At 37.5% G+C, this 25,631-nt stretch overlaps 1 protein-coding gene across 1 annotated transcript in view; it reads right to left on the bottom strand.

The window, feature by feature from the left end:
- grm8b (glutamate receptor, metabotropic 8b) overlaps window positions 1-21,124 on the bottom strand; it is a 156,351-nt gene extending 135,227 nt beyond the window's left edge. The window contains exons 1-2 of the mRNA XM_053477434.1: window positions 20,815-21,124; window positions 18,813-19,667 (exon numbers count right to left, since the gene is read on the bottom strand). Of these exons, the coding sequence (XP_053333409.1) occupies window positions 18,813-19,331 (519 nt within the window). The 5' untranslated portion in view covers window positions 19,332-19,667; window positions 20,815-21,124. The remainder of the gene's footprint in view (window positions 1-18,812; window positions 19,668-20,814) is intronic.
- Window positions 21,125-25,631: the final 4,507 nt, after the last annotated feature.

Below are 25,631 nucleotides of genomic sequence, written 5' to 3'. Positions count from 1 at the left end.
AAGTGGGGTACACATTGGACAGGGTGCCAATCATTTACAGGGCACACACACCACATACACACTCACACAGACACTAGAGCAATTTGGGAATGCCCATTAAACTATTCGGCATGTTTTGGACTGTTGGAATAAACCAGAGTACACAGAGGAAACCTGACAAGCATGGTAACAACATGCAAACTTATACCCATTCATTTAATATTATCCACAACTACCGCATTATTCAGAAAATATGACACTATTTATTATGAGTTAGCTTTTAGCCTTGTTTCCAAAGCTAATAGCTAATAAAAATTGTTTTAATTTTTTGCAGTACTATTTATTGAAAAGGTGAGGAGAATAAACCATGGAGGAGATGAACAGTACTACAAGTTTCTCTTTTTGTCTTTCCAAATAGTATGGTGTAGAATCTCTTTCTCCATACACCAAGTAGTGCCCTTGTTAGAGATGGATTTGGGATTCAGCCTTATATTGGAAGCTTTGTAGCTTATGAGCCGGCGGAAAATCATGCGTTAACTAACGGCAGCTAAACATTCAAAACACAACATGGACAATTCAGAACAACTTAGACGCAATTACTAAGGAGCAAAAGCACTGTTTAAGGTGAAATAACATTAGCAGAGTTGTTTTCTTGCTGAAAGTGCTTCTGTGGCTGGTTTTGAATGTAGGTTTTGGCAGGCAGTTGTTCTCCACTCTTTCCACTACTGCATAGCGCCACTGAATCTTTTAGACCTACGGAGTACAGGACTGTACTTGCCTACTTTTACCCATGCTAATACTGCTGTTACAGTAGGTGTAATGCTGCATCAGCATGATGTCATAATTTCAGGTTGCTAGGTAACATTTGTATCCTTTTTCAAGGGCATCAACATTATTTTAGGGAGATTATTTTTTCATATTTTTTTTACCAATTTATCAAGTTATGTAATATAATAAATGTGTAAAACAGTAAGATTCTCAAATGTGCCAAAGAGCTGCACACTGCACCAAACAAATGCTTTATAAAATCACTATTGTGCATAAACGTAAGGGCTATTAGGTGCTGATCCAATTCTTTCATTCATTGTCATTTACTAATTTAACCTAAACACTGTTTGTAAGGCAAAAATACATTCTAAAAAGGGACACCAGTCCATCACAGGGCACAAGCCACATACTGTACACCATCAGACACTTATTTACCCCTATAGAGAATTTAGAGTAGTACATCCAGCTACATCCATTTTTGGGGAGTACAGAACAAAACTGGAGAACCCAGAAGAAATATATGTAGACACAAGACAAAGAGATAAAGTGCATACAAACAGTAACTCAACAAACAGTAACCTGAGCTCAGGAGTAAAGCAGGGACCCTGGGGCTGTGAGGCAGAAACACTACACTTTAAAACCTGTCTAATATGTAATTAAAACTCGAAATAAAATCAGGACAGGAAATTGTGAAGAACTGATGTAACCAGATAAGTTACAATTTTTATAAATACTGATTAGGCAACAAAAATCTGACTAAAACATAAAGCACTTTTTAAATATTTGACTAAATCTATTAAAACTTTTCAGACTAGCACTGAAACTAAATCCAGATTATGCGACTGAAAACCAGTTAAACAAGGAAAGCTTTGGATTTACAAAAAATTCTACTGCTTACTGCAAACTGAATTGTAATGTATCATGTCCTAATACTATCATGCATGGCCCTATAGTATGGCAAATGCACATATCTTAGGCACATGCAAAGCCATGTAAAGTTGTTGTTGATCTTTCAGCTGCTTCCACAGAGGGGTCGCCATAGCGGACCATCTGATCCTCACACAACTTGGCACAGGTTTTACGCCAGATGCCCTTTCTGACGCAACCCTCCCATTTTATCCAGGCTTGAGGCTTGAGTGGCTGGGGTTTGGGAATTGGGTGAAAACTGAACCCGGGCCTTCTGCATGACAGGCGAGAAACCTACCACTGAGCCACCAATGCCCATGCAAAGGAATCCAAAGACGCCTCCAAAAACGTTTCTATAGAAAAAATATTACAAAGTGCAGTAAAGTCATTTATCTTGGTATTTTTTTTGTTAATTAAGAACTATTCGTGTAGTTCTGGTTTGTTGGTCAAAGTTTTACTGAGTATCTTGAAGAATTTTCCACAGTTTCTCTGAAGACTTTGACTGTTACACTTCTTTTTTAACAAAATATTTGGTCTGACAAGTCTATTATGTAATATGTTAATTTCTTTTCTAACATGTACCATGGAGGTGCAAGGCAACAGTGCTAACCACTAAGCCACCATGCTACCCGGCTACACAAGAGTATTTTTACGAATATCAAAATGAATCCTGGTTGCTTAATATGACCTCTCAAATCACCAAAACTAATCATTGTTTAACCTTTTAAAGTTTTTTTAATTAATGGTCAAATCTCCCAATACACACAGATCCAGAGTTGTTGGAAAAAATTCCAAAGATATTGACTCTCTTCTCTAGACAAAGCATGGCTTTACAAGGTACAGTCTGTGATATTAATATATTGCTCGCTGATATTAATATCACTAATATTTAATACATAATCCAATTACAAATTTGAAACCAAATCCAACATCATAACTCCAGGATAGTTTTAATGTTAAATTTCAAAATAACAAAAAATCAACCAAGTCTTGTGGGAAAAAAAGAGTGAAAAAAGCATTTATTTTCTGCAGCAGCTGGGGACAGTGTGGGTGGTTAACCGTTCCTAGATGGTGTCACTTGATTATAAGCAACCCAGTAATTTAAACACAAGAAAAACTAATATAGCTTATTGTTCTTTTAGATGGCATAGTGGTGCAGCTGCTAGTGATGCCATCTCTTGGGGTCCCGAGTTCAATTCTGAGCTCAAGTTAGTGTCGGAGTGAGTTTCCTGCAGCTTTTCAAATTTCCTCCCACCTACAAAAAACATGCAGGTAGCTGATTTGGCTGTGGTAAATTGCTCCAATGTGTGTGTGCATCCAAAGTGTATTTCTGCCTCATGCTCAGTGTTCCATGGATGCATTTCAGATTCACTTGTGACCCTGACCAGAATAAAGCACTCACTGAAAAATGAATAGCGATATGTGTGCATGTGTTTGGGTATGAGTGTGTGCGCCACTTTGTGTATGTGTGTGTGTGTGTGTGTGTGTGTGTGTGTATATGTGTATGTAAAAATGATGTGTGCCTTGTAATTTCTCCTAATTGTTTCTGTTTATTAGCAACTGATAAGTATTGAAATTAATCAGTTTCTTCAAACAAGAAGAGGTTTGGCAAAGCCATCAGTCCTTATATGAGGATCTTACATGGATACACAATGTAGTTGATAGAAAATGTAACGTCCTCATATGATGGTCTCAAGTGGTTCAATATAATTCTGATGCTCCCATCACAGATCTGTAGCCTTTCCAGGTGACATGCACTCCATTTTGTAAATCAACCTTTTTCTGTGTTTCAAATAACCTGTGCCCTGATGCAGGAAAAAATAACGCAACACTGAAACCGCCTCTAACCCTAACCTCAGTATGGATATCATTTGGCATATTCAAATGTTAGCAGAATGTCAAAATGATCACGTTTTTTTATTATAATTCAGGCATCTGTAGCCCATAGAAAGAAATACCAGCTGCAAACATGCATGCAATAATATAATAACACTTTATAATTGTGTTGAGCAGAAAAGCATCTCAAAAAGCATAAAATCCCAAACATTAAGGCAGATAAGCTACAAGCGTCATATTCAGATTGGGAATCACTTCTAATTATCCTTTCTGGTTGAATGTACACTATGTGTGGTTTTAGGCTGATGCTTCTCATCATTTTACTTTTCTTTCCCGTTTTGTGTCTTTAATGTTTGTTTACTTTTGTTATCTTTTTAATGATCTTGTCTACTGTTTATCGGCTGTGGCAGAGCTCCACACCCATGCTTGAGCGGTGGGTTTCCTTGGGTTTTGATCATTTGATTTTAAAAATGGTTCATTTTAACTGCCACAAAATCATACCCATAATTTGAGAACACATTAGAATTATCCTTTAGGGTGTCTGCATTAAGGAAATGAAAATTGCTGTTAATATTAAAGATGCGTTTAACTCTGTGTGACAGGTTGGGGGAAGTGTATGTTTACCTAACATGCTTTAATAATATTAATCTGTGTTTTCCTGAGGAGGGGTTCCAGGTTTTTTTTTTTTTCCTTCCCACTGGAAGGTGTCCCTGGGTGCTTTGAAAACACCTGCTGTACAGTATTCAGACGGTACCCAGTGGAAATGAGTGAAAATCAGTGGAATGTTCTCGAGCAAGACCTGGGATTTGCTTACATGCTAATTTCACCCCAAGAGACAGAATATGTCAGTTCCTAATGATGACAAAACTGAACCAACAAGAACTTGTTATGGCTTACAACAAAAACTGCCATTCAGAGCTGTTTCTGAATTTTAGGAGCTCTAAGTGACAACCTCCTGGTGGCTCAGGAAACTTGTATGTAAATGTGATAAACAGGTGATCCATATGCATCCGCTTAGGATAAAGAAATTTATGATGTATAATTCAAAAATTATAAACAATTACTTTTTTATAATAACATTTACTAATATATATAACAGCCTGAACAGTCTTCTAATTAAATTTTAATGGAGGTCTCCTTAATATTCTTTTTTCAGCATAATCATTATGGTAAATGTATGCTAACAAAATCAAAACTTGTGTTCAGGGACAATGACACTGACCTTCTATAACCTCATTATGCACTTATGCAAATCTATTCATTAACAGTTTTTCATTATTTCATTATTTCTATTAACCATCAGGATGCATTCTGAATGTTATATATATATATATATATAGCTTAGAAGACCATATGGGTACAATATCTAGTGTCACTTTTTTATTTACTATTCATGCAGTGGCAACATTATTTAGACAGCAAGACAAATCTTGCATTTCTAATGCCATGTCAAAAGGAAAGACAGAGTAAGTCAGAGTGTCCAGAGTGAATGTACTGTAAGTGGGCAATACAGAAAACGGTGGTATGTCTATATGACAAATTATGTCATTGCTTTTCCCTGATTATATGACCTATTAATCTGAGGAAAGGCAGAGTTTCTGCTAAAATCACTCCTTTTATTAGATTTTATGGTTGCAGGGACAAAGGCGTCAGTCATGATGAAGAAGAAACTGGACTATGCTCTTTGAAATTGAATTTTTAAAACTAATTTCTGCTTAGCTAAATCCCTCACAGACTATCAGTCCTAAGCAAACACTTCAAATGATTCGGTTCCTGTGAAGCTTCTTTTATGAACCAAAGAAAATGTCAGTACCAGAATTACTGTACACTGAATCCTACGATAATATGACTCTTACATTGTTTCAGGTATAGTGTGAGATAGAGAAAGTGGTGAAATGTAGGTGTACACATTGTGCCTTTGGTTTACAAACCAAAAAATAACTAAAAACAGGGGCTTGTTGTGGGTCTTTCGGCTGCTCCCGGCTGGGGGTCGTCACAGTAGACCATCCGGTCCGCACATACAAGCTTGGCACAGATTTTACGCCGGATGCCCATCCTGATACAACCCTCTCATTTTATCCGGGTTTGGGACCAGCACAGTAGCTGGGAATTGAACCCAGGCCTTTCACATGGCAGGCGAAACGCCTACCACTGAGTCATCAGTGCCCTATTGCTTTTTAATTGTTAATTTTAGATCATTTATGCATGTAACAAACAACAGAAACAAGAATATGCATGTATTGTTAAAAACTGTTATACAACAGCAGTTGTAAAAGCAGATAATTATGTGCTTTATTCTGATGTTATCATTTCTATAGTAAAAGGTCATACACAGGGATCATAAGGCATAGTTTAACAAAGATTAAATACATAACAACTGAAGTATTATTAATGCCATGTTTATTAAAATAAAAACAGATTTGTTAAAAAAAAAAAAGAAAAAAGAATGTGGTTTAGGGGATCGCTGCAAATGCAAAAAAGAAAAAAAAAACAATCACGTAAGAGATTGCGAAGGTCATCATTCTCATTGACGACAGATGTTCAAATATTAGTATTGATGGAGATGACGTACCTTTAAAAGAGGAGCAATCCCAGGAGCATGGGTATTAAATCGACTGGGTCTGCCAGTGAAATCTCATTTATATATGCATACACACCCTAAGGCTTTGCAAATCAAGTAATCGATTTATCTGTGCATGTGTTAGTCTTAGGGAAAAGCTGTATCTTGTATTACAAACTCAAGTTTTACTAAAGTATTGTCATACCTTTTGCAGTATTGGACAACTGGAATCAGGACCTGTTCTCATTAGCACAGACTCGGGGGAGACGTGTGGCTGGGAAAGAGTGCCTCTGCGGATGTAATTAATTTTGCATGCTAATCCAGATTTTACATCCAAGAGGACTGACAATTTACAGAAGCACCTAAGTGTGCAACATCAGATATCTACTGTATCAAAGTTGCTCGGCCAGATGAGTGCTTTAGAGTTGCTAATAGCCACAGCGTACAAGAGACACTAATTAAGGGCTCATGTGATCTCAGCTCTACTTGCTTTATGACTCAGACAAGTGAGCAAACTGATGTGAACTGTCTAAAGAAAATGCCTTATTGTATAGTATTATATTACATAATTTTTATATTATATATTTATTTCCTGATTATAGTGATAGATTTAATTCCTTTCTGTGTTTTTCTTATTATTGCATTACACTGGACTTGAATGATATGGTCTTTAGGCATGACCTAAACTGAAAGTATAAAAATTTATAAGCTTGCACAAAGTCAAATAGTGCAAGACATAGACATAGCTTGAATTATGGCAATAAGACAGTAGTTTAGAGGTGACTTTGCATTATGTTGCGATAAAAAAAATGTCAAAAATAGTTTGCCTTTAATGCCTTAAATTCACAGACTGGTCAAGCAGTACATGAATCTCATATCTTGCCACATCTAACCATTAAGTTATAAAATATGAGACCTTTGATACCACTGACAGGCTTCTATTACTTAAATATTTTATCACAGCACATACTGAATGAAATGTGCCAGTGTAGTTTAGTGTCTTATCAGTCATGCGACCTTTCCCAAATTCGGCGACTAGTCCAATTTCACTCAATAAGCTTTTTCTGTTAAGGGGATATTCTGTGTCCCTGGCCTTCCCAAGTCTGGCCTCCTCAGCCTAATGACACACAATTCACACGAAGGCTTGAGTTGCGCCACACTAAGCTAAATTCTTAAAAGCTTTTCAAAATCCTTTGCAACGTCATTCTTTCAAATAGGCTTTACTGATTACAGTTCGTATTCATTCTTTCAGACTCTGCTGACCATATAAATCCAAAAGAGGCCTCTGAGTCGCCTCTGTTTTAACAGATCACTACGTATTATACAAATACAACTGTGGATTTTATTACAATTATGGAAATTAGCATATGCTTCATGCATAGCTTCAGTAACATGTGCTAACATGAGTTAACCTCTCCTTCCTTCCCCCTTCAGAGCTGAGGTGGTGTATTGATTAATCTGCAATGCGACGCTTCATTCGATCTTTGCAAACTGGGAGCGGCAATAACACCCTTCTAGATTAATCTGACAAATTGTCTGACTTCATGAGAAAAAGCACACAATAATGCCCTATCCTTATCTACGGATGATCTCATATTCTGATCTATAACTACATCTGGTCTCACAGTGTATGTTGTTCCACCCAGTATGATTTGCTCATGTTCTCTTCTAAATAAACATACCAGATGAATGATGTAGACCTTTCATTTGCCCCTTTAGATGAAGACTGGAACCATGCGGTGCATTATAAATCTAAATTCCTCTGATTATTCTGGTTCCTTTCCTTTCTTTTTATTTTAAGCTTGTGACTTTTGCCATTTTTTAAATATAAATGTAAAACATATATTATATTGCAGTTGAGTTTTATATCATGAACTATTACACAAGCACATGGAAACTAGAAATATAACCAAAGGTGAATGCTTTCTTTGAATTAAGCAAGTAATATGGTTTAATAAACATCAGTATGTTACATAAATAGGAGGCATTCTTTCAGCATAGAGAGCTCTTTGCTTTAAATCACACAAAACATACATTTGTGTCACTCACTTATCCTCTATACCGCTTGTCCTGTACGGGGTTGCAGACGACCTGAAGCCTAATCTGCATGAGAGAAACCAGACTATCAAGAGGAACCCCATGAAATACGGGGAGAACATGTCAGCCCCACACGCAGACCCGAGGCCCACAGTGCTAAATACTACACCACCATGCCACCTACATTTCTGTAATGCCTACCATTATTATTATTATTATTATTATTATATTGTTATTTTACCAATTTTTGTGTACAGTACACATGTCCATGTTCTCTATCCTATTTATAATCCTTATTTATGCTTTAAAAAATATGTTGCCCTTTGTCTCTTCTTCTAAAAACAGTACTACTATATTCTATGAAGGCTAATACAGATGTGCTTAAATCACATGTGCAGATACATTTTCATTTGACTAAATATATAATACATTTTATGTGTATTATATATTTTTAAAACCACACATAATTGACTGGAATCTGAAATTAGCATTTTTGACTGCTGACTACCTGTAACCAATCTTCTTAGCCAATAAAATAAAATAAAAGCTTTTTTAACACATTTTTAGACTGGGCCATGGTATGAATACTGCTTCACCACCTGGCGAAAAATATGCAATAAAAAAGTGCAATAAAATCACTTGATTTGTCAAAGCCTCAGTCAGTTGCAGATCTGCTAATCAACATTTGCAAATAAATAATGATTGAGAAATTTAAAGTGACATCTAATTGAATCAAGTGTATACATACAACTCCATACAGCAGTTTCTTAAAATGAATAATCTGGTCTATAAGCATGTATGTTTCGGATTTCAAGATGAAAGCAATAGCAGAAGCGAGGACCATTGCCCTTAAGGACAAATATATGTAGTTCTAAGACTTGTAGAATTTGCTAAATTGAAATTGTTTACATGCTCAGAAATGATATTTTCAGCTGACTGGAAAAAAAATGAGAGCAAGAAAAGCAGTTCCCAGATCCTGGTGTAGCTCATCAAAGAAGCTTCCCTCACTCCAAGCTTATCTGATTGGGTAAACGCACATTTCCATCTGAACGATGGCATGTTGTCAAAAATGTCTCAAGCAATTTAGAAATCAAATTACGGAAAGTACACAGTAGCTTACAAATGTATGCACTTCGTATATCACAAAAATGACAAGTTAGTTTGGCATTTGCTTACGTTTTAAAGAAAAAAAACAATATATTTCACATTCCTTCATTCAATTGCTCTTTATTTAAAAACGGTCCTTCATGTAGTAATGTATAACATTGCATTTACTATACTTAACATTATAAAGAACAATTAATATTAACATTAAACATTCTGGCCGGGTGATTTATATAAAAAATTAACACAGTGCTCGGTGCTATGGTATTGAGACGGTCTATCATAATGACCTGTTTCATTTGCACAAAAATCAGCACATCGCAGTTTTGCAATTTACTGTGTATAATAGCCAGAGAAGCTCTTTATTTTAACCCTGTATATAACCCATGTTATTGGCCTTGTGCTATGTAAGTAGACATAAATAGGCAACTGCTTCAAAGGACTTCTCACACCTCAGGAGTGCACCACGCTCTGCTGATCCTCTAGCACCGCTCTACTGGTCCCACCATCACTCAGGGTACAAGGAAGGCATGCATCAAGGCTCTTTTTTATTTCTGGCTTGTAGGTGGTGGAACAAACCTCCTCTACATGTCTGAATAGCTGATCCACTGGCTGATTTTTATTATTCTTAACTAAATACTGGACTAATTATATTCATGGACAAAAGAGTATATTATGTATAGTATACTTTATTATGCATAAACGAATTGACATGTCCGACATGTCTTAGAATCAAAAGAATGGAAAACAATCTGATTGTGCTTTTTTTCTTCACGCCCCATTTAGACAAAGCCAGCAGAGAGAAGACCATCTGAATGCTTCAACTTGGTGCCACACAAGCAGACGTTGCCAGAAAGTTTGGAGTTGCCAGGAATACCATCTCCAGGCTAAAGAACAGATTCCAAATAACTGGCTCTACTGCTAGTGGCCTTAGGCCTGAAAGTCCAAAAGTGACAACAACAAGACATGACAGAACAATTTGATAGCGTTCTTTAAGAAATTTTACAGAAATTGTGGCCAGTACTGCTGCTGGTAATCCATGGTTACACATGATAAGTTGACCGACTCTTCAACGATGCTTGGCTGCAGCTAGACTTGTATCGTGAGCTAATGTTAACTCATTGTCAATGTCTTATTTTCTATTATGTCGATTTGCTATTTCAACTTTATATGTGCTGTGTTTCTTTTGTCCATCAGTAAAGTTAACAGAATGAAGTATTGCATTACCTGTCAAATATGAATAAAATTGTTAACTCTATAAGACAATGTTTAACATGGCAATCATGTGGCAAAGTATATTTTTATCTCCTTTTTTCTTCAATAACCTCTTTATCCAGGTCATTGAAGAGATGGATCCATTACAAAGTGCCATGCAGATACACATTCACATCTAGTGGCAATTAAGCATACCCAATCCACCTACTGGCAGGTTTTAGAGAAGGTGAGAGGAAACCAGGAAACTGGCAGAAACCCATGGGGAGAACATGAAAAACACCACACAGTTCAGGATTAAAGGGTCTCTGGAGAGACGTGAGACAGCAATGCTACCCACTGCACCACTATGCCGCCATAGATATTTTATTTCATTTTTGAGTCCTCTTGTTTGCATTTATAAGGGAGGAAACTCAAACCACACTTATTAATGACTTTCTGGCAGGTTCTGCTCCTGAATTGTTCCGTAATGTTCACTCAATATCTCGGCCCCCAAGGACTTATCCGACAGATTTCACTTGAGCTAATAAAGTACTGCAAAGGTGCTTAAATTGGCAGTGGGGATTCCCTACGGGGAAATTGTGAGATCAGTGTTGACAAAGTCATAATAAAGGCAGCCTTGAAACACAGCATACATCTATAAGCAAGCAAGCACTAAACAAATGCACTACTGGCCAAATACATTGTAGGTTTGTACACTGCACATTCCAAAATCATGCTACACTCTGTCTTCAGTATGACTGGAACCAGAGCATCCAATGTTCTGTTAAAATCAATATACAGCATGGTAATATGGATCAAAATACACAGTACTGAAATAAAAGGACTGCAATATGACCTTGTTTATTTCTTTTTAATGAAACAAACATACGCACTATTAGCATGTTGATTTACCATGCTATGCGTAATGTAGTCTTATTAAAACTCTTTTGGAATTGTTCTGCCACCTTTTTTAAACACGATCCCCATTCACAACCACTTCCATATTAGCGGAAATACTGTAATACTCTACTATGAATACTTTTTCCTCCATCCATAGACGCATTTTCTACAACAACTGCACAACATAACTTTCTCTACTGCAAACACATGCAGGTGAAGATATGCCTTTTAAAGAATGCCCATGCACGTTCTGTGGTAAAGAGGGGGTCAGCATGGGTACTCTGACATATCTCCAACTATCTGCAATCCCATGTGTTCTGATCCTTTTCTATCATAGCATTAACTTTTTTCAGCATTTTCTGCTACAGCATATTTTCTCAGGGTTTGGACCACACAGGATAGCCATTGCACCCCATGCACATCAATGTCCATGACCCTGTTTATGGTTCACCAGTTTTCAATTCTTCGACCCCTTTCGGTAGGTACTAATTACGGCATACTGGGAACACCGCAGACCTGCTGTTTTGGAGTTGCTCTGACCCAGTCAATCCAGCCATCACTAATTTGTGCCTTGTCGCTCAAAACCTTATGTTTGCACATTTTTCTTGCCTCCAACACATCAAATGTCACCTAATAATCCCATTCAATAACAGGTGTAACCAGATGAGAAATATAACAAGACACTTTATTAAGCTGACCAACTTTACTGTATTTTGTAAATATAAACAAAATTTTAATTTGATGCCAGTAACATTAAAAAACGCAAGCAATGGTCTTTTACCATCCATAGTACACAATATTGTGAAAAGATTCAGGGACCCCTGACAAATCTCAGGCCATGTACGGTAAGGCCAGAAACCACTGTTAAATATGTGTAACCGTCTAATCCTCAGACATCATTGCATGAGGAACTGTCATGCTACCGTGAAAATACAGCTACATGGGCTCGGGAGCACTTTGGAAATCTGCTGTCACTTAACACAGTCTGCCACTGCATCAAGAAATGCAACCTGAAACTATATTACACAGAGAGAAGGCAATACATCTAATCTGTACAGAAACCCTATGCCGCATCACATCTCAGATGAACCAGAAACAGTGGAAATGCGTGCTGTGGTCAAATGAGTCCAAGTGTCATCTTGTTTTCAGGAAAAACAGACACTCAGTTCTCCGTGCCAAAGATTAAATATCCCATATATACTGTTATCAGCAAAAGCTGAAGTCGTCAACAGCATTCAATGTATGGGTGCATTGGTGGCCACAGAATAGGTGACTTGTTTATGCCCGAAGGTACCAGTGACAAGGAGACATATATTGGGATTTTGAAGAGATATACAATCAGGTACATACATTTTACAACAAAGATACCTACTTTGGCATTTGGCTTCTGCACACCACCACACTGAGGAGAAAGGAAGGAACTGAAACACTCAAGATGTGAGCAAAGAAAAGACATTTCAGCTTTAATTCAAGAGAACTGACAAAATTTTGGCGTTAAGCCTTCAGGAATTAAAGCCATTTTCATATTCAATTAAAATAATTAATAAATTCATAATAAATCAATTTTTTAATTCATAAATAATTGAACAAATTGCTGACAATCAGTTGTATGGGCAGGTGTGACATGATCCCTCATTGCTACATGAATGTTGTTAGTCTTTCGGTTGTTCCGTGTGAGGGTCTGATCCGCACACAACTTGGCACAGGTTTTACGCCGGATGCCATTCCTGATGCAACCCTTCCATTTTTTCCAGGCTTCAGGCCCTTCCTCAGGCCTTTTTATTAGCTGGAGTATTGCTACATGAATACTCCAACAAATAAAAGGGCCTGAAGTTGTATCTTTGTTCCAAAATGTATGGACCTGATGGTATTATGCTGCCATCAAGGTGCTGTCTTTTCTCAGGAAGTGTATAGTTAATTCAGTAAGATGATCCCATGCCTTGATCAGCATGTGCTTTAACAAAATGGCTTTGTAAACACAGAGTGCGTGAGTTTGATTGGCCTGCCAGCAGTCCAGATCAATCTCCATTTGAAAATGTATTGTGCATCATGAAGTGCAAAATCAGACGATAATGAACACAGGCCTTTGAGCAGCTTTTGTCTTGTATCATGCAAAAAAAGTTCACATGCAAAGCTCAAACAATTAGTATCTTAATTTCCCAGAAGATTAAAAATTATAATTAAAAGAAACAGTGATTTAACACACTGGAAGACAAGCCTCTGAAGAATTTTTGTGTTTTTTTTACATGAAGGTTCAAGAGAAAAAATTAATAGCAAATTATTGACTTTAAAGCATTTTCGAAAATATCCCAAACTTTTCTAAAATTGGGTATATAGGGCGTTACGATGGCTTTGTGGTTAGCACTGATGCCTTGCAGCTCTAGGGCCGAGTCCGATTCCCCCTCAGGAAATGTGTGCGTGGAGTTTGGATGTTCGCCCTGTGTTTGGTGGGTTGCCTCTGTGTGCTCCGGTTTCCTCCCAAAGTCCGAAAACATGCAAGTTGGCTAATTGACGTTCTAAAATTGCCTTCAATGTGTGAATGTGTATGAATGCTGACCACAAATGTACAAAATGGGAATAAATACAATGGTCCCCATGGGCCTCAAGGGTCCCTATTTGACTACGAAGGTTCCTAGATGAATGGATGGATATGTACAGTATAGTACTTAACAATGACACTTTAATGGTTCTCCGCCAAGAGGAATAACCGGCACATGATGACGTCTTAAACTTAAACATGCTTGTCAAACTGCGGGCACAGAGCTGCTCCCATAACCCATAAAATAACTTTACCTTATCCATTTATATAACTCATTTTGCTAGGTAGTAAATATTGTAAAACAGTTGTAAGTATAAAATTATGTTTGATTGTATTTTTTCATTTATGAGTTTAACTAGATAGTTCCTGTAAAATCCCGGGGAACCTGCCGCATCCTGCCGCAGAGTTCATAAAAAACTGTAGATTGGCCCAGATTTTTTGAGCATGTTAAAAAAATTGTTAGCCCACGGTGGAAAGCTGTTGGTCACCCCCAGCTTTATGAGTTTGTATTAATCATTAGCAAAAATTTTAAAGTGAGAACCGGCTTTAGCAGCCTAGCTGCTTTTTAGTGTGACAGGACACTACTGGTGGTGACCTGATTCTGGAAAACTCTTTTGATGCTTCTTTGATGAGGAACGAGTGAGAATTAAACAAGAGAGAGATAAAACAGAACCCACAGATATCCACTTCAATAAAAGACCCCTGCACTTCCCCAATTTTTAAAAACACCAGCCACCACTAGTTTTTACCCAGGGCATGTATGTATGAATTATTGACACTGTGTATCTAGGCTATAGCAGGGGATCAAACTGGTCAGAATTTAAGTCCTTTAACACCACCAACGAAACCATCATCCACGAAAATTGCAACCAGTTGTCGAATAATCCTAACTCCTTTTATCTAAAAACTATATATGTGTGTGTGCGTGAGTGTGTGTGTGTGTGTGTGTGTGTGTGTGTGTGTGTGTGTGTGTCTAGACCTATGCTGGTTGGTGAATGCCAATGAGAGCTCATGTACTCCCTCCCCTCACTCCCTGAACACCAATCTGCATGTCAAGAGCAATATAGTGATACATTATTATAATGCCATTATATAACATCAAACAGAAATATCACATATAAATAAGAATTCTATATAAAGGCAACACAGTATCCAACCTGTCTGATCTTAAAATGCACCACTGAAGTGTGGTTTAATAAGAGGCCACAGATAAAGATAATGTTTCTAACCTGCTGTAATGTATTGTGTCATAGCATAATGCTTTTAATGTTGAATTTTTGTATCTACTGTAGTAAGTGTATTGTGAAGTCAACTCTAATATTCACACCTACATAGCACCATTTAGATGGACTAAAATGTACACACTAACCCTGTACTCAATCATCACATTTGAGTAACAGTATAAGATAACTTACAGGGGAAAGGTAAATAAATAAATGACAGTAAAGCATATAAAAATATTACAGAATGAAAATTCTACATTATAAAGCTTTACAACAGAAGCTTTCTTCTGCTCTTCTGGTGAGGTATGCCATAGCATAGGAGATTTTTGGACGTAGTCCAAAGTACAACCATAATCCAGGTGTAAGATGGGAAGGTCTAATTAAGTTTAAGTCTCAGAAAATTTAAAGTGCCTTTGGCTTTACACATAGCAGTAAAAAAAAAAAACATAAAAAGATACAGCAATATGTTTTTGAAGATTAATGCATTTATGGACAATAAATAAAATTAATAATATTTATGCATATGGACTTATAGTGAGCGAACTGTATGCACTAAAAGGTTGTAGGAATGCTCATTCCTATTAGTACTGTGCTGAATAAAGAAATACATTTTTACATACAATACATTTTTCAGTAAAGTTTGTAATTGTATAACCATACTTTACTGTCATACTTTACTGACAATTAATATATATTTGCTCAGGGTAACAGAGTTGAACTGTTGGATGACGTTAAGTAAAGCTTACAAAGACAGAAAAAAATAAAAAACCTTTTGTATTTTGGTAACATGGTTGCAAATAAACAAGTCACATGTTCTTACATATGTAGTTAGTTATTGTATTTATGTACCAGAATTTTACATTTCTATTTAATTTTACATTTTTACATTCCTATACTTTTAAAAAAATTACAGATTACACTTTCATTTAGTAAATTGTGTTCCTCTGTAATTTACATATACAGGGTGGGCCATTTATATGGATACACCTTAATTAAATGGGAATGGTTGGTGATATTAACTTCCTGTTTGTGGCACATTAGTATATGTGAGGGGGAAAACTTTTCAAGATGGGTAGTGACCATGGTGGCCATTTTGAAGTCGGCCATTTTGGATCCAACTTTTGTTTTTCAATAGGAAGAGGGTCATGTGACACATCAAACTTATTGTAAAACACAAGAAAAACAATGGTTTTAACGTAACTTTATTCTTTCATAAGTAACAAGTTTCTGACCACTTATAAAACAGTTATTCTAGACCAAGATTTTTAGCACTCATGACTACAGGATCTCTTTTCGCTATGTGTTTATTACCTTTAATGAGTTGCAGCATTTTGTGGTTGAATAATTAAACAGGTCTATATTGCCATTGTCTTAATTGTGCAGCACGATTTTATAATATTATAACATTGTATTAAGTAAGATCACCCACATAAATATTATGTTGTCCAGCAAGCAACTTAGGTATAATTTTCATTACCACTTAATCTCTTATTTGAATTAATTTTACTTAGCAAGCTAATGAAAAAATGAACAAGAAGTCCAAACAAGAGCAAGAGGTAGTAGTCTAAAGTATATAAATACAACCTGTGTACTGTCCACACTCATTACAGTTTACCCCAAAATAATTTCACTTTCTAATTACCAACCTGTCACTGGATTTCCAGGAGATGTCAACCGGTTTAACTAGTAATGAGCTGAGATTCTAAGAATAAAAAAGCTTGGTGAGTAATTAGGCTACAGATATACATATCTCCTACACAGTAGCCCCCTCCCTCCTCCTCTCCTCTCTCGTCTTACTTTAACTTCACACAAATACACATGCACACAAACACACATATACACACACAATCGGAAACACTGTCTGGATTCTAAGGTAAAGTGCAGGTTAATTTGTTTAATTTTTACTGTACATTTTGTATTAATTATCTTTATATGTAAATTTTTGTAACACCGAATAGCCTAATCTGAATGTCATTGGACTATGGGAGGAAACATGTGTACTTGGAGAAAACCCAGAGGAAGAACAAGCCCAGGATAAACAAGCACAGGAAGAACATGCAAACTCCATGCACACAGCCCTGAGGCGGGAATCGAAACCTCAACCCTGGAGGTGCAAGGCCATAGTGCTAACCAATAAGCCACCATGTCACCATTCACATAAGAATTCCAATGCATAATGAAAAAGCCATTTTCACCTCATATAATTTTTTTCCTTTTTAGTTTGGTTTTTTTTTTCCCTTACTGAAACATAAAAATAAAAACATCAAAATGTCTGTTTCCTTTTGATAGTACAAACAGAGCAGAGAAGGTAGGGGGTGAAATGAGAGAGAACAGAATGGAGATGCGACAAACGCTGAGAAAAAGAAAGGTGAGAGGTAATTAGGTGACTACGAGTCTGATAATTACCCCATGACCCTTTTTTTTAACTGCATATGAACAATCTGTTTGGTTTGTCAGTCCAGCCCGAGAAAAACTCCCCTTGTGGTGTATTTTTCTCAACAGTAATTTATGTTAATCCATTCGAATCGCACATTTTTAACATAATCTATGATGCCTCCTAACACTGAATGTATCTTGTAATAGTTCTGATGTAATGTTCAAGAATACACACACAGCACAAATAGGACCAAACCAAGGACCAAGTAATTGAACAGTTATGCCTCTGGAAAAATATCTTTCTATCATTTCACATAAAGGCAAATATAGTCTTTCATTTAAATATAAATCAAGTTATTGTTTTTTTTTTTATACAGGACACAAATAGAAATGACATTCATTTTTTTCACACATCTTGTATGTTGACTCATTAGCTGTAAATACTGAAGTAGCCTAGGGAAATTTACTCCAACATCAATGCATATTTTAAGAATATAACAAGGTAAAAATGAAAGTTAGCATGAACATTTTTACTTGTGACTGATGTTACTTTCTTCTTTATGACTATACACCACTGTTCTTACCGGAGCTGTATTGTGTAGATATTATACCTGCACAGAGTTGCATCACAAACTAATACAGCGCCTACTTTACCACAGGAAATATGAGAAAGAATGGTTTCACTATCTCAAGTATTAGAACATAAAAGAGTTATTAGGATAAATCCAGCATCGCGTTACCACATGATAGCATTCATTCATATTGTGGATTTATCTTTCTCACCCGCAAAGCGTTTGGCTTTTGGATTTTTTTTCCTGATTAAATGTCAATTCCCTTCATCTAATAACCGCAACCCCTATTTTTTATATCCAATTACAAGTCTGCTATATATAGTGTGTCTATTCTATTACTAATGTGACAAGAAACAAGATAACCTGAAAACAAGATAAAGCCGCATTTTCAGACCCAAAGGGGGAAAACAATTCAGTGTAGCCCCATAATAATGGCTACTGTAAGTGAAGCATATCGAATTGTTAACTCGTACAAATGTACTTCATAGATCATCATTAGGGGAGTATGTTTCCTGTTCAGTGACTCAAAGAGTGATTCAAAATAAAGCCAATAATATTAGTGAATTTTATGAAAAACTCTAGCAGAGCAGTATAATAATTGCTAAGTGGCAATCTGTTCATCTTTTATTATTTGATCTGGGAACTGTGTTTAGTGTTAACAGTGGTGTCTGTCTACAGCAGAGTGTAAACTCCAACTAGTACATCCTTTTGCCATATATGCATTTGGACTTAATTGGCAAAGTCTGGATCCTCATCATTTCTGGGAGGAAAAAAAAAACAACAACAGAAAAATGTGTGTACACGTTTGATTAACTTACCTTAAACAACCGCAGGATGTTGGCTACCATGATGGAGACAGAACTTGCAGATGCTCCGATCACTCCGACAATTTTGTCAGGTTTGGCAAAGATGGGCGGCTCTCCACTGGCGCAGCGCACATCAGAGGGGTCACGCTCAATCAGTGCCTGCACAAAGGTGAGTGACTGCTCCAAAGCATACGTGTCTCTTGAGCATGTATCCAAGATGCGAGCTCCCAAAGTAATATTGGGCAGCAGCTCAGCGTCCTTGTTTATGAGATCAATTGCAAAGAGCATGGCCTCCAAGCGATGAATACCTTTCTCTTTCTTTAGCTCCCCACATGGGGCACCACGCTCCCCTCGTGCATGAACTGGGAAGAGGCCACCCAAGATGATGTCTCCATCTATTCTAATGGAATGTGCGTATTCAGGAGCAGGCGGCACGAGTGGATCCACTAGGCGCTGAGGTCCATAGGTGAAAGAGCAGCTTACCACTGACAGCGTAAAAAAGTAACCCTGCCATGTTAAGTACCTCGCCATAGTGGTGACAATGATGTGATAAATTACTAAGAAAGAAAATAAACAGAGGTGGAGTTCTGTCAGGTGCGCAGCAGCTACTGGGGCAGGTGGTAAGTACGAAGCAGGTGTGCAAGGTGAAAGGAATCACCAGTACACCTCAGTGTTGAAATAATGACCTCTGTGCGGAGATCCCAAGCTGAAGCGACCATTCTCTGGTCCTTAGATTCCAGAACATAAGGTTAACCATCAGTGTGTGACAGGGCGTCGAAAGGAACACTGTGTGTGAGAAGGGGAATGGTGCATTTAGCAGTCACATGTAGCGATCTAGTCTGCAGATCTTACAGACTTCTGTGGACTCTGTAAGAGAAGGAGAAAAGCAGGGGCAATCATCTTCCAAAAAATAAATCGTCCTCCACATACACACGTGCAAACACCAAAACCTGACAAACATTTGTACTACTATTCTACTGGGGATCTTCTAAGCCATAATTATTAATGCAGCTAATTAATGCTGTGCCTACACATAAATCTAACCCTACCCTAATCGAATTTAAAAAATATGCTCAAACTATATATTTTTTTTACCTTATAGGGATAAGACAAATGTTCCCACTAATCTCAACTGTAAGATTTTTTTTTTTTGGAGTGAAATCTGGTCCCCAACAATCTATAGAAACAAATCTACACACTCACACACACACACACTACAGGCAATATATTGTATGCTCCCTAATCAATCATATTTTACATTTTTTTATTTTTATTGTGAAACATAAACCGGATCTGAGTGTAAACAGTACAGAATGAATACTATTAAAATGATGCTGTTATAAATTCTGCTTTGCACACACACACACACACACACACACACATGCACACACAATTATACTACTAATTGCTGTCACAGATCCATAATAACCTCCTGTCGCAATCTCTGTGTATTTTTCCTGTGCAGCTGAATGAACACACATCTCTACAATGGTGTTTGCCCTCTTGAATACTTGCCTGACAATTAACAGGAGCTCCAATTCACCAGAACGCGCGCGCTAAAATTCTAAATCTTCCTTTTAAAAACAGCAGTCCTTGCTTTTCGAATGGAAAACACCCTCAATCAGGAATTTCTTAAACCTAAGAATGAATGAAAGCTGAGCAACATCTTAAGCGTGTTATCATAAGCAATCAAAAGATTGTGCTCACATGCTCGTAATGCATTTAAAGGCGACCAGTAATGTGGAAATCCTTTGCCCCTGTGGAGAGTATTAGGTTTTTTACTATATGTCTGGCATAGCATCCTTTTTTAAAACAAAGACAGAGTGCACTCGAATCAATCACTGTGCGTGATGCATCAGCTGGAGGAAGAAACATCTGTCGCAGGCGCGCGCTCATGCCTATACTGAGTCCAGAACATACGCACATCGAGTGGAATTCATCCGTGCACTTAGGGCACTTTGTGCATTTAAAAAAATACACATATATATATGCATATAAATGATAAAGGAATTACCTGGTGATGATGGGTGACTGTTTTCCGGCTGCTGCGCTGGAGGAGAGCGCACGGAGCAGGTTACAGCATCAGCTCTCCTCACACACACGCAACACACTCATCCTTCCAGCTGCATGCCTCCTGTGTGGATAATTACTGTTTCCTTTCTCCACAATAAGTCAAGAGGAAGACTCGTCGAGTCAGTCAGTTAACACAGCCCACTACATCATACCCATCGTGTCTGTGCGCCAGAAATGCTTTATACACGTGGAACGCGACGAGCGTTAAAAGTGGAAAAATGGAGGGCGCGCGCAACTTTTGAGCTCAGTCTGTGAAATCGCGCATCACCTTCTCGTCCTCCTCCTCTGCTGCGCTCGCGCGCCAACTACCTCCAGTGTTAGACCGAGAATGCACGCGCACAAGCTCAGAGCTGCAGGTCGGTGCTCAGAGAGTAGCAGCTGCAACAACCCCCCGTGTCGCATAAAGAAAAAATGGTGTGCTTGCGCCATCTGGTGGTCATTCATTCCTCGTTCGAGGTTACAACAAAGCTCAGGTTCCCAGGCCTGGTGTACAAGAGCTCTCTGTCTCTCTCTCTCTCTCTCTCTCTTTATCTCTCTCTCTCCCTCTCTCTCTCTGTACTGCAAATGTTGGTGTTGTTCTTGATCTAATTCTGGTTAAGTCACCGACCAATCTGCACTAAAATGTGCAGCACATGAGGTACTTCAGGACCAGCATTCAAGGTTCTGTTTGTGTCATAGTGAGAACAAATTCCCTTCAGTCACATTTAACCAAAACATGGTATCGGAGCTAAAAAGTCTCACCTTGGTGAAAAAAGTGAATTTTCAGATAACACTATTTTTCATAATACTTAATGTTTCATACCTCCCAAGCCATGATTTTCTTTTTGTAAATATGCATACACAATTATATTTTAATCAGATTAAAAAAAAACATCATTTTATCAGTTTTGTATTAAAATCTTTCAATGATCTTGAAATGAAACTTGAACAATTTAGATTTTACTTGAAAAGAGATAAACCTGAAAAAGTGTAAGATACTGCAACATGAATTTTGACACTATAGAATATTATTTTAAGTTTTTGCCAAAAAAAAAAAACATTTTAAGCAACGGTTTTACAGGTCATATGCTTCTTGAAGCTGACATAAATTTTACTATCAATACTTAAAAAGAAATATGAATAATTTGCATTTTTAATTATTATTGTTGGAAGTGAGAGTATAAGGTGAGAAAATAGCCATTTTGGGGCACATATTTAAAAAAAATCATCTCTCCAAAATGGCTGAAGTTAGCAGCTTGAAATTTTTTAGGGAAGCAAGATTGGTCACTTCCATGTTGCACAAACTCCAGAAGTAGCTTCTTTGGTACACACACCTTCTCTATCATATGAATAAAAAAATAAATAAAATTAACACCAATACTGTGCGTCTGTCTAGAAGAATGGCGGTCATTATAACACTAGAGCATGAATGACTGTAAGGTTTAGGTGCCCACAGCCTGGTCATATACTGTAGTGTATTAGTAAAAGTCTTGCCAGATGTTGTTTTAGGATGCACTCTTGAAAAAAAAGTGATGGATAGTTAAATGTTATGGGTTATACTTAGGCTACTATTTTTTTTTCTGAAAGTGAACTATGTAGGATAAGAAATGTTAAGGGCAGTAACTTTCATGATGTTAGATGTAACATTTTGTTAACTGTGCATTACAAAATAGTCATATAAAACACAAGTGTTACAATCTTGATAGACAATATTAAAAACGTTGTTCTTCCTCCAACTACTCCTGCGAACCACCAGATTCACTTGGTACACAACTTGGTGCAAGTTTTACTTTGGATTTACTAACACATTCCTCTCATATTATCCAGGCTTGGGACCGGGAATCGAATCCAGGCCTTCTGTATGGCAGGTGAGAAAACTACTATTGAGTCATAAATGCCCACGATATTAACACTAATAATTACAACTTGGCACAGCTTTTACACCAGATGCTCTTCTTGACACAACCCTCCTATTTTATCCAGGCAGCATTGGGTGGGAATTGAACCCAGGCCCTCTGCATGGCAGGAAACCTACCACTGAGCCATCAATGTCCAATAAATACAGCAAAACTGGGTTCCTGGTAATAGCAGAATAATGTTTGTCAACAACCTCTTACTGTCAAGACTGAAGAATGATGTTTGTTGACACCCAAAAGACCAGAGCATCAAGAGTAAGCAATTTTCATTGAGCATGTATTGTGTCTAACAACTTTACACGATCCTACAACACCTCTGCTTCTTTGAAATAATAAAAGGGGGTGATATATATATATATATATATATATATATACACACACTTACCTAAAGGATTATTAGGAACACCTGTTCAATTTCTCATTAATGCAATTCCCTAATCAACCAATCACATGGCAGTTGCCTCAATGCATTTAGGGGTGTGGTCCTGGACAAGACAATCTCCTGAACTCCAAACTGAATGTCGGAATGGGAAAGAAAGGTGATTTAAGCAATTTTGAGCGTGGCATGATTGTTGGTGCCAGAAGAGCAACTTTGACTGAAATAACCACTCGTTACAACCAAAGTATTCAGCAAACCATTTGTGAAGCCACAACAAACACAACCTTGAGGCGGATGGGCTTCAACAGCTGAAGACCCCACCGGGTACCACTCATCTCCACTACAAATAGGAAAAAGAGGCTACAATTTGCACGAGCTCACCAAAATTGGACAGTTGAAGACTGAAAAATGTTGCTTGGTCTGATGAGTCTCGATTTCTGTTGAGACATTTAAATGGTAGAGACAGAATATGGCGTAAACAGAGTGAGAACATGGATCCATCATGCCTTGTTACCACTGTGCAGGCTGGTGGTGGTGGTGTAATGGTGTGGGGGATGTTTTCTTGGCACACTTTAGGCCCCTTAGTGCCAATTGGGCATGGTTTAAATGCCACGGGCTACCTGAGCATTGTTTCTGACCAAGTCCATCCCTTTATGACCACCATGTACCCATCCTCTGATGGCTACTTCCAGCAGGATAATGCACCATGTCACAAAGCTCGAATCATTTTAAATTGGTTTCTTGAACATGACATTGAGTTCCCTGTACTAAAATGGCCCCCACAGTCACCAGATCTCAACCCAATAGAGCATCTTTGGGATGTGGTGGAACAGGAGCTTCATGCCCTGGATGTGCATCCCACAAATCTCAATCAATTGCAAGATGCTATCCTATCAATATGGGCCAACATTTCTAAAGAATGCTTTCAGCACCTTGTTGAATAAATGGCATGATGGCCCTGAAGGCGAAAGGGGTTCAAACACCGTATTAGTATGGTGTTCCTAATAATCCTTTAGGTGAGTGTATATACAGTATATATATATATATATATATATATATATATATATATATATATGTGTGTGTGTGTGTGTGTGTGTGTGTGCATAAACAATCTTAATTGTTTCAACAGGTGTGTGACAGAAAGTCTCAATACTTTACTATGAAGGGCTGTCATATGTAGCTAATGCATCTTCTACAGCGAGCGATGAAAACTGTCTAGTCCATTACTGGGTCATGCTTTCATGCCATCTTAATATACAGCATGTGTAAGAAAGGTGTACTGCATCATGCTGCATTCATCTCAACCCTCCCTTGGACTACTAAGTTAATCAGGTACATGAACAACCACTTCCCTCAGACCATTAGACTCCTCAGCAGGTTGGTCTGATAGCTGTCTCGCCTCATTTAATTTAATTTCAGTTCATTTCATTACTGTCACTGTACTCACTTTTCACGAGAGGCATATTAAACAATATGTGCACAAGTCACTATCACTGTTCAGCCTAGTTTATAGGACTATAAACAAAGTTTATGTTACTACTATGTGATAGTTTTCTGTTATTTTTTTTTCATATTGCCTATTTCTAGGCTATTCCCTGTATTTATTGTATTGATTGATTTAGTCTCTTAGTGTGTTTTTTAGTCTCCTTTGTAATCTCTCATGTTCTTCCATTATAATTGTAGCAACATTATTCTGGGAAAACTATATTTAGTCCCTAACGTTGCAACTACATATTATGATAGTAATGAAAATTAAGGCTGCATTTGACTGATTAATTAGTTTTAACATATTATGTACAGTGGGGCAAAAAAGTATTTAGTCAGCCACCAATTGTGCAAGTTCTCCCCCTTAAAAAGATGAAAGAGGCCTTTAATTTTCATCATAGGTATACCTCAACTATAAAATCCAGAAAATCACATTGTAGGATTATTAATGAATTAATTGGTAAATTCCTTGATAAAATAAGTATTTGGTCACCTACAAACAAGCAAGATTTCTGGCTCTCACAGACTTGTAACTTCTTTTTTAAGAGGCTCCTCTGTCCTCCACTTGTTACCTGTATTAATGGCATCTGTTTGAACTCGTTATCAGTATAAAAGACACCTGTCCACAACCTCAAACAGTCACACTCCAAACTCCACTATGGCCAAGACCAGCGAGAACAAAATTCAAAATTGAACAAAATTGTGGCTGGGAAGACTGAATCTGCAGTAGGTAAGCAGCTTGGTGTGAAGAAATCAACTGTGGGGGCAATTATTAGAAAATGGAAGACATACAAGACCACTGATAATCTCCCTCGATCTGGAGCTCCACACAAGATCTCACTCTGTGGGGTCAAAATCATCACAAGAACTGTAAGCAAAAATCCTAGAACCACACGGGGGACCTAGTGAATGACCTGCAGAGAGCTGAGGCCAAAGTAAGAAAGGCTACCATCAGTAACACACTGCGCCGCCAGGGACTTAAATCCTGCAGTGCCAGAT

Source organism: Clarias gariepinus, chromosome 2, assembly GCF_024256425.1.
Source record: "Clarias gariepinus isolate MV-2021 ecotype Netherlands chromosome 2, CGAR_prim_01v2, whole genome shotgun sequence".
Taxonomy (NCBI): Eukaryota; Metazoa; Chordata; class Actinopteri; order Siluriformes; family Clariidae; genus Clarias; species Clarias gariepinus.
Note: the sequence above shows the minus strand (reverse complement) of the source record. Positions and strands in the feature narration are given on the sequence as shown.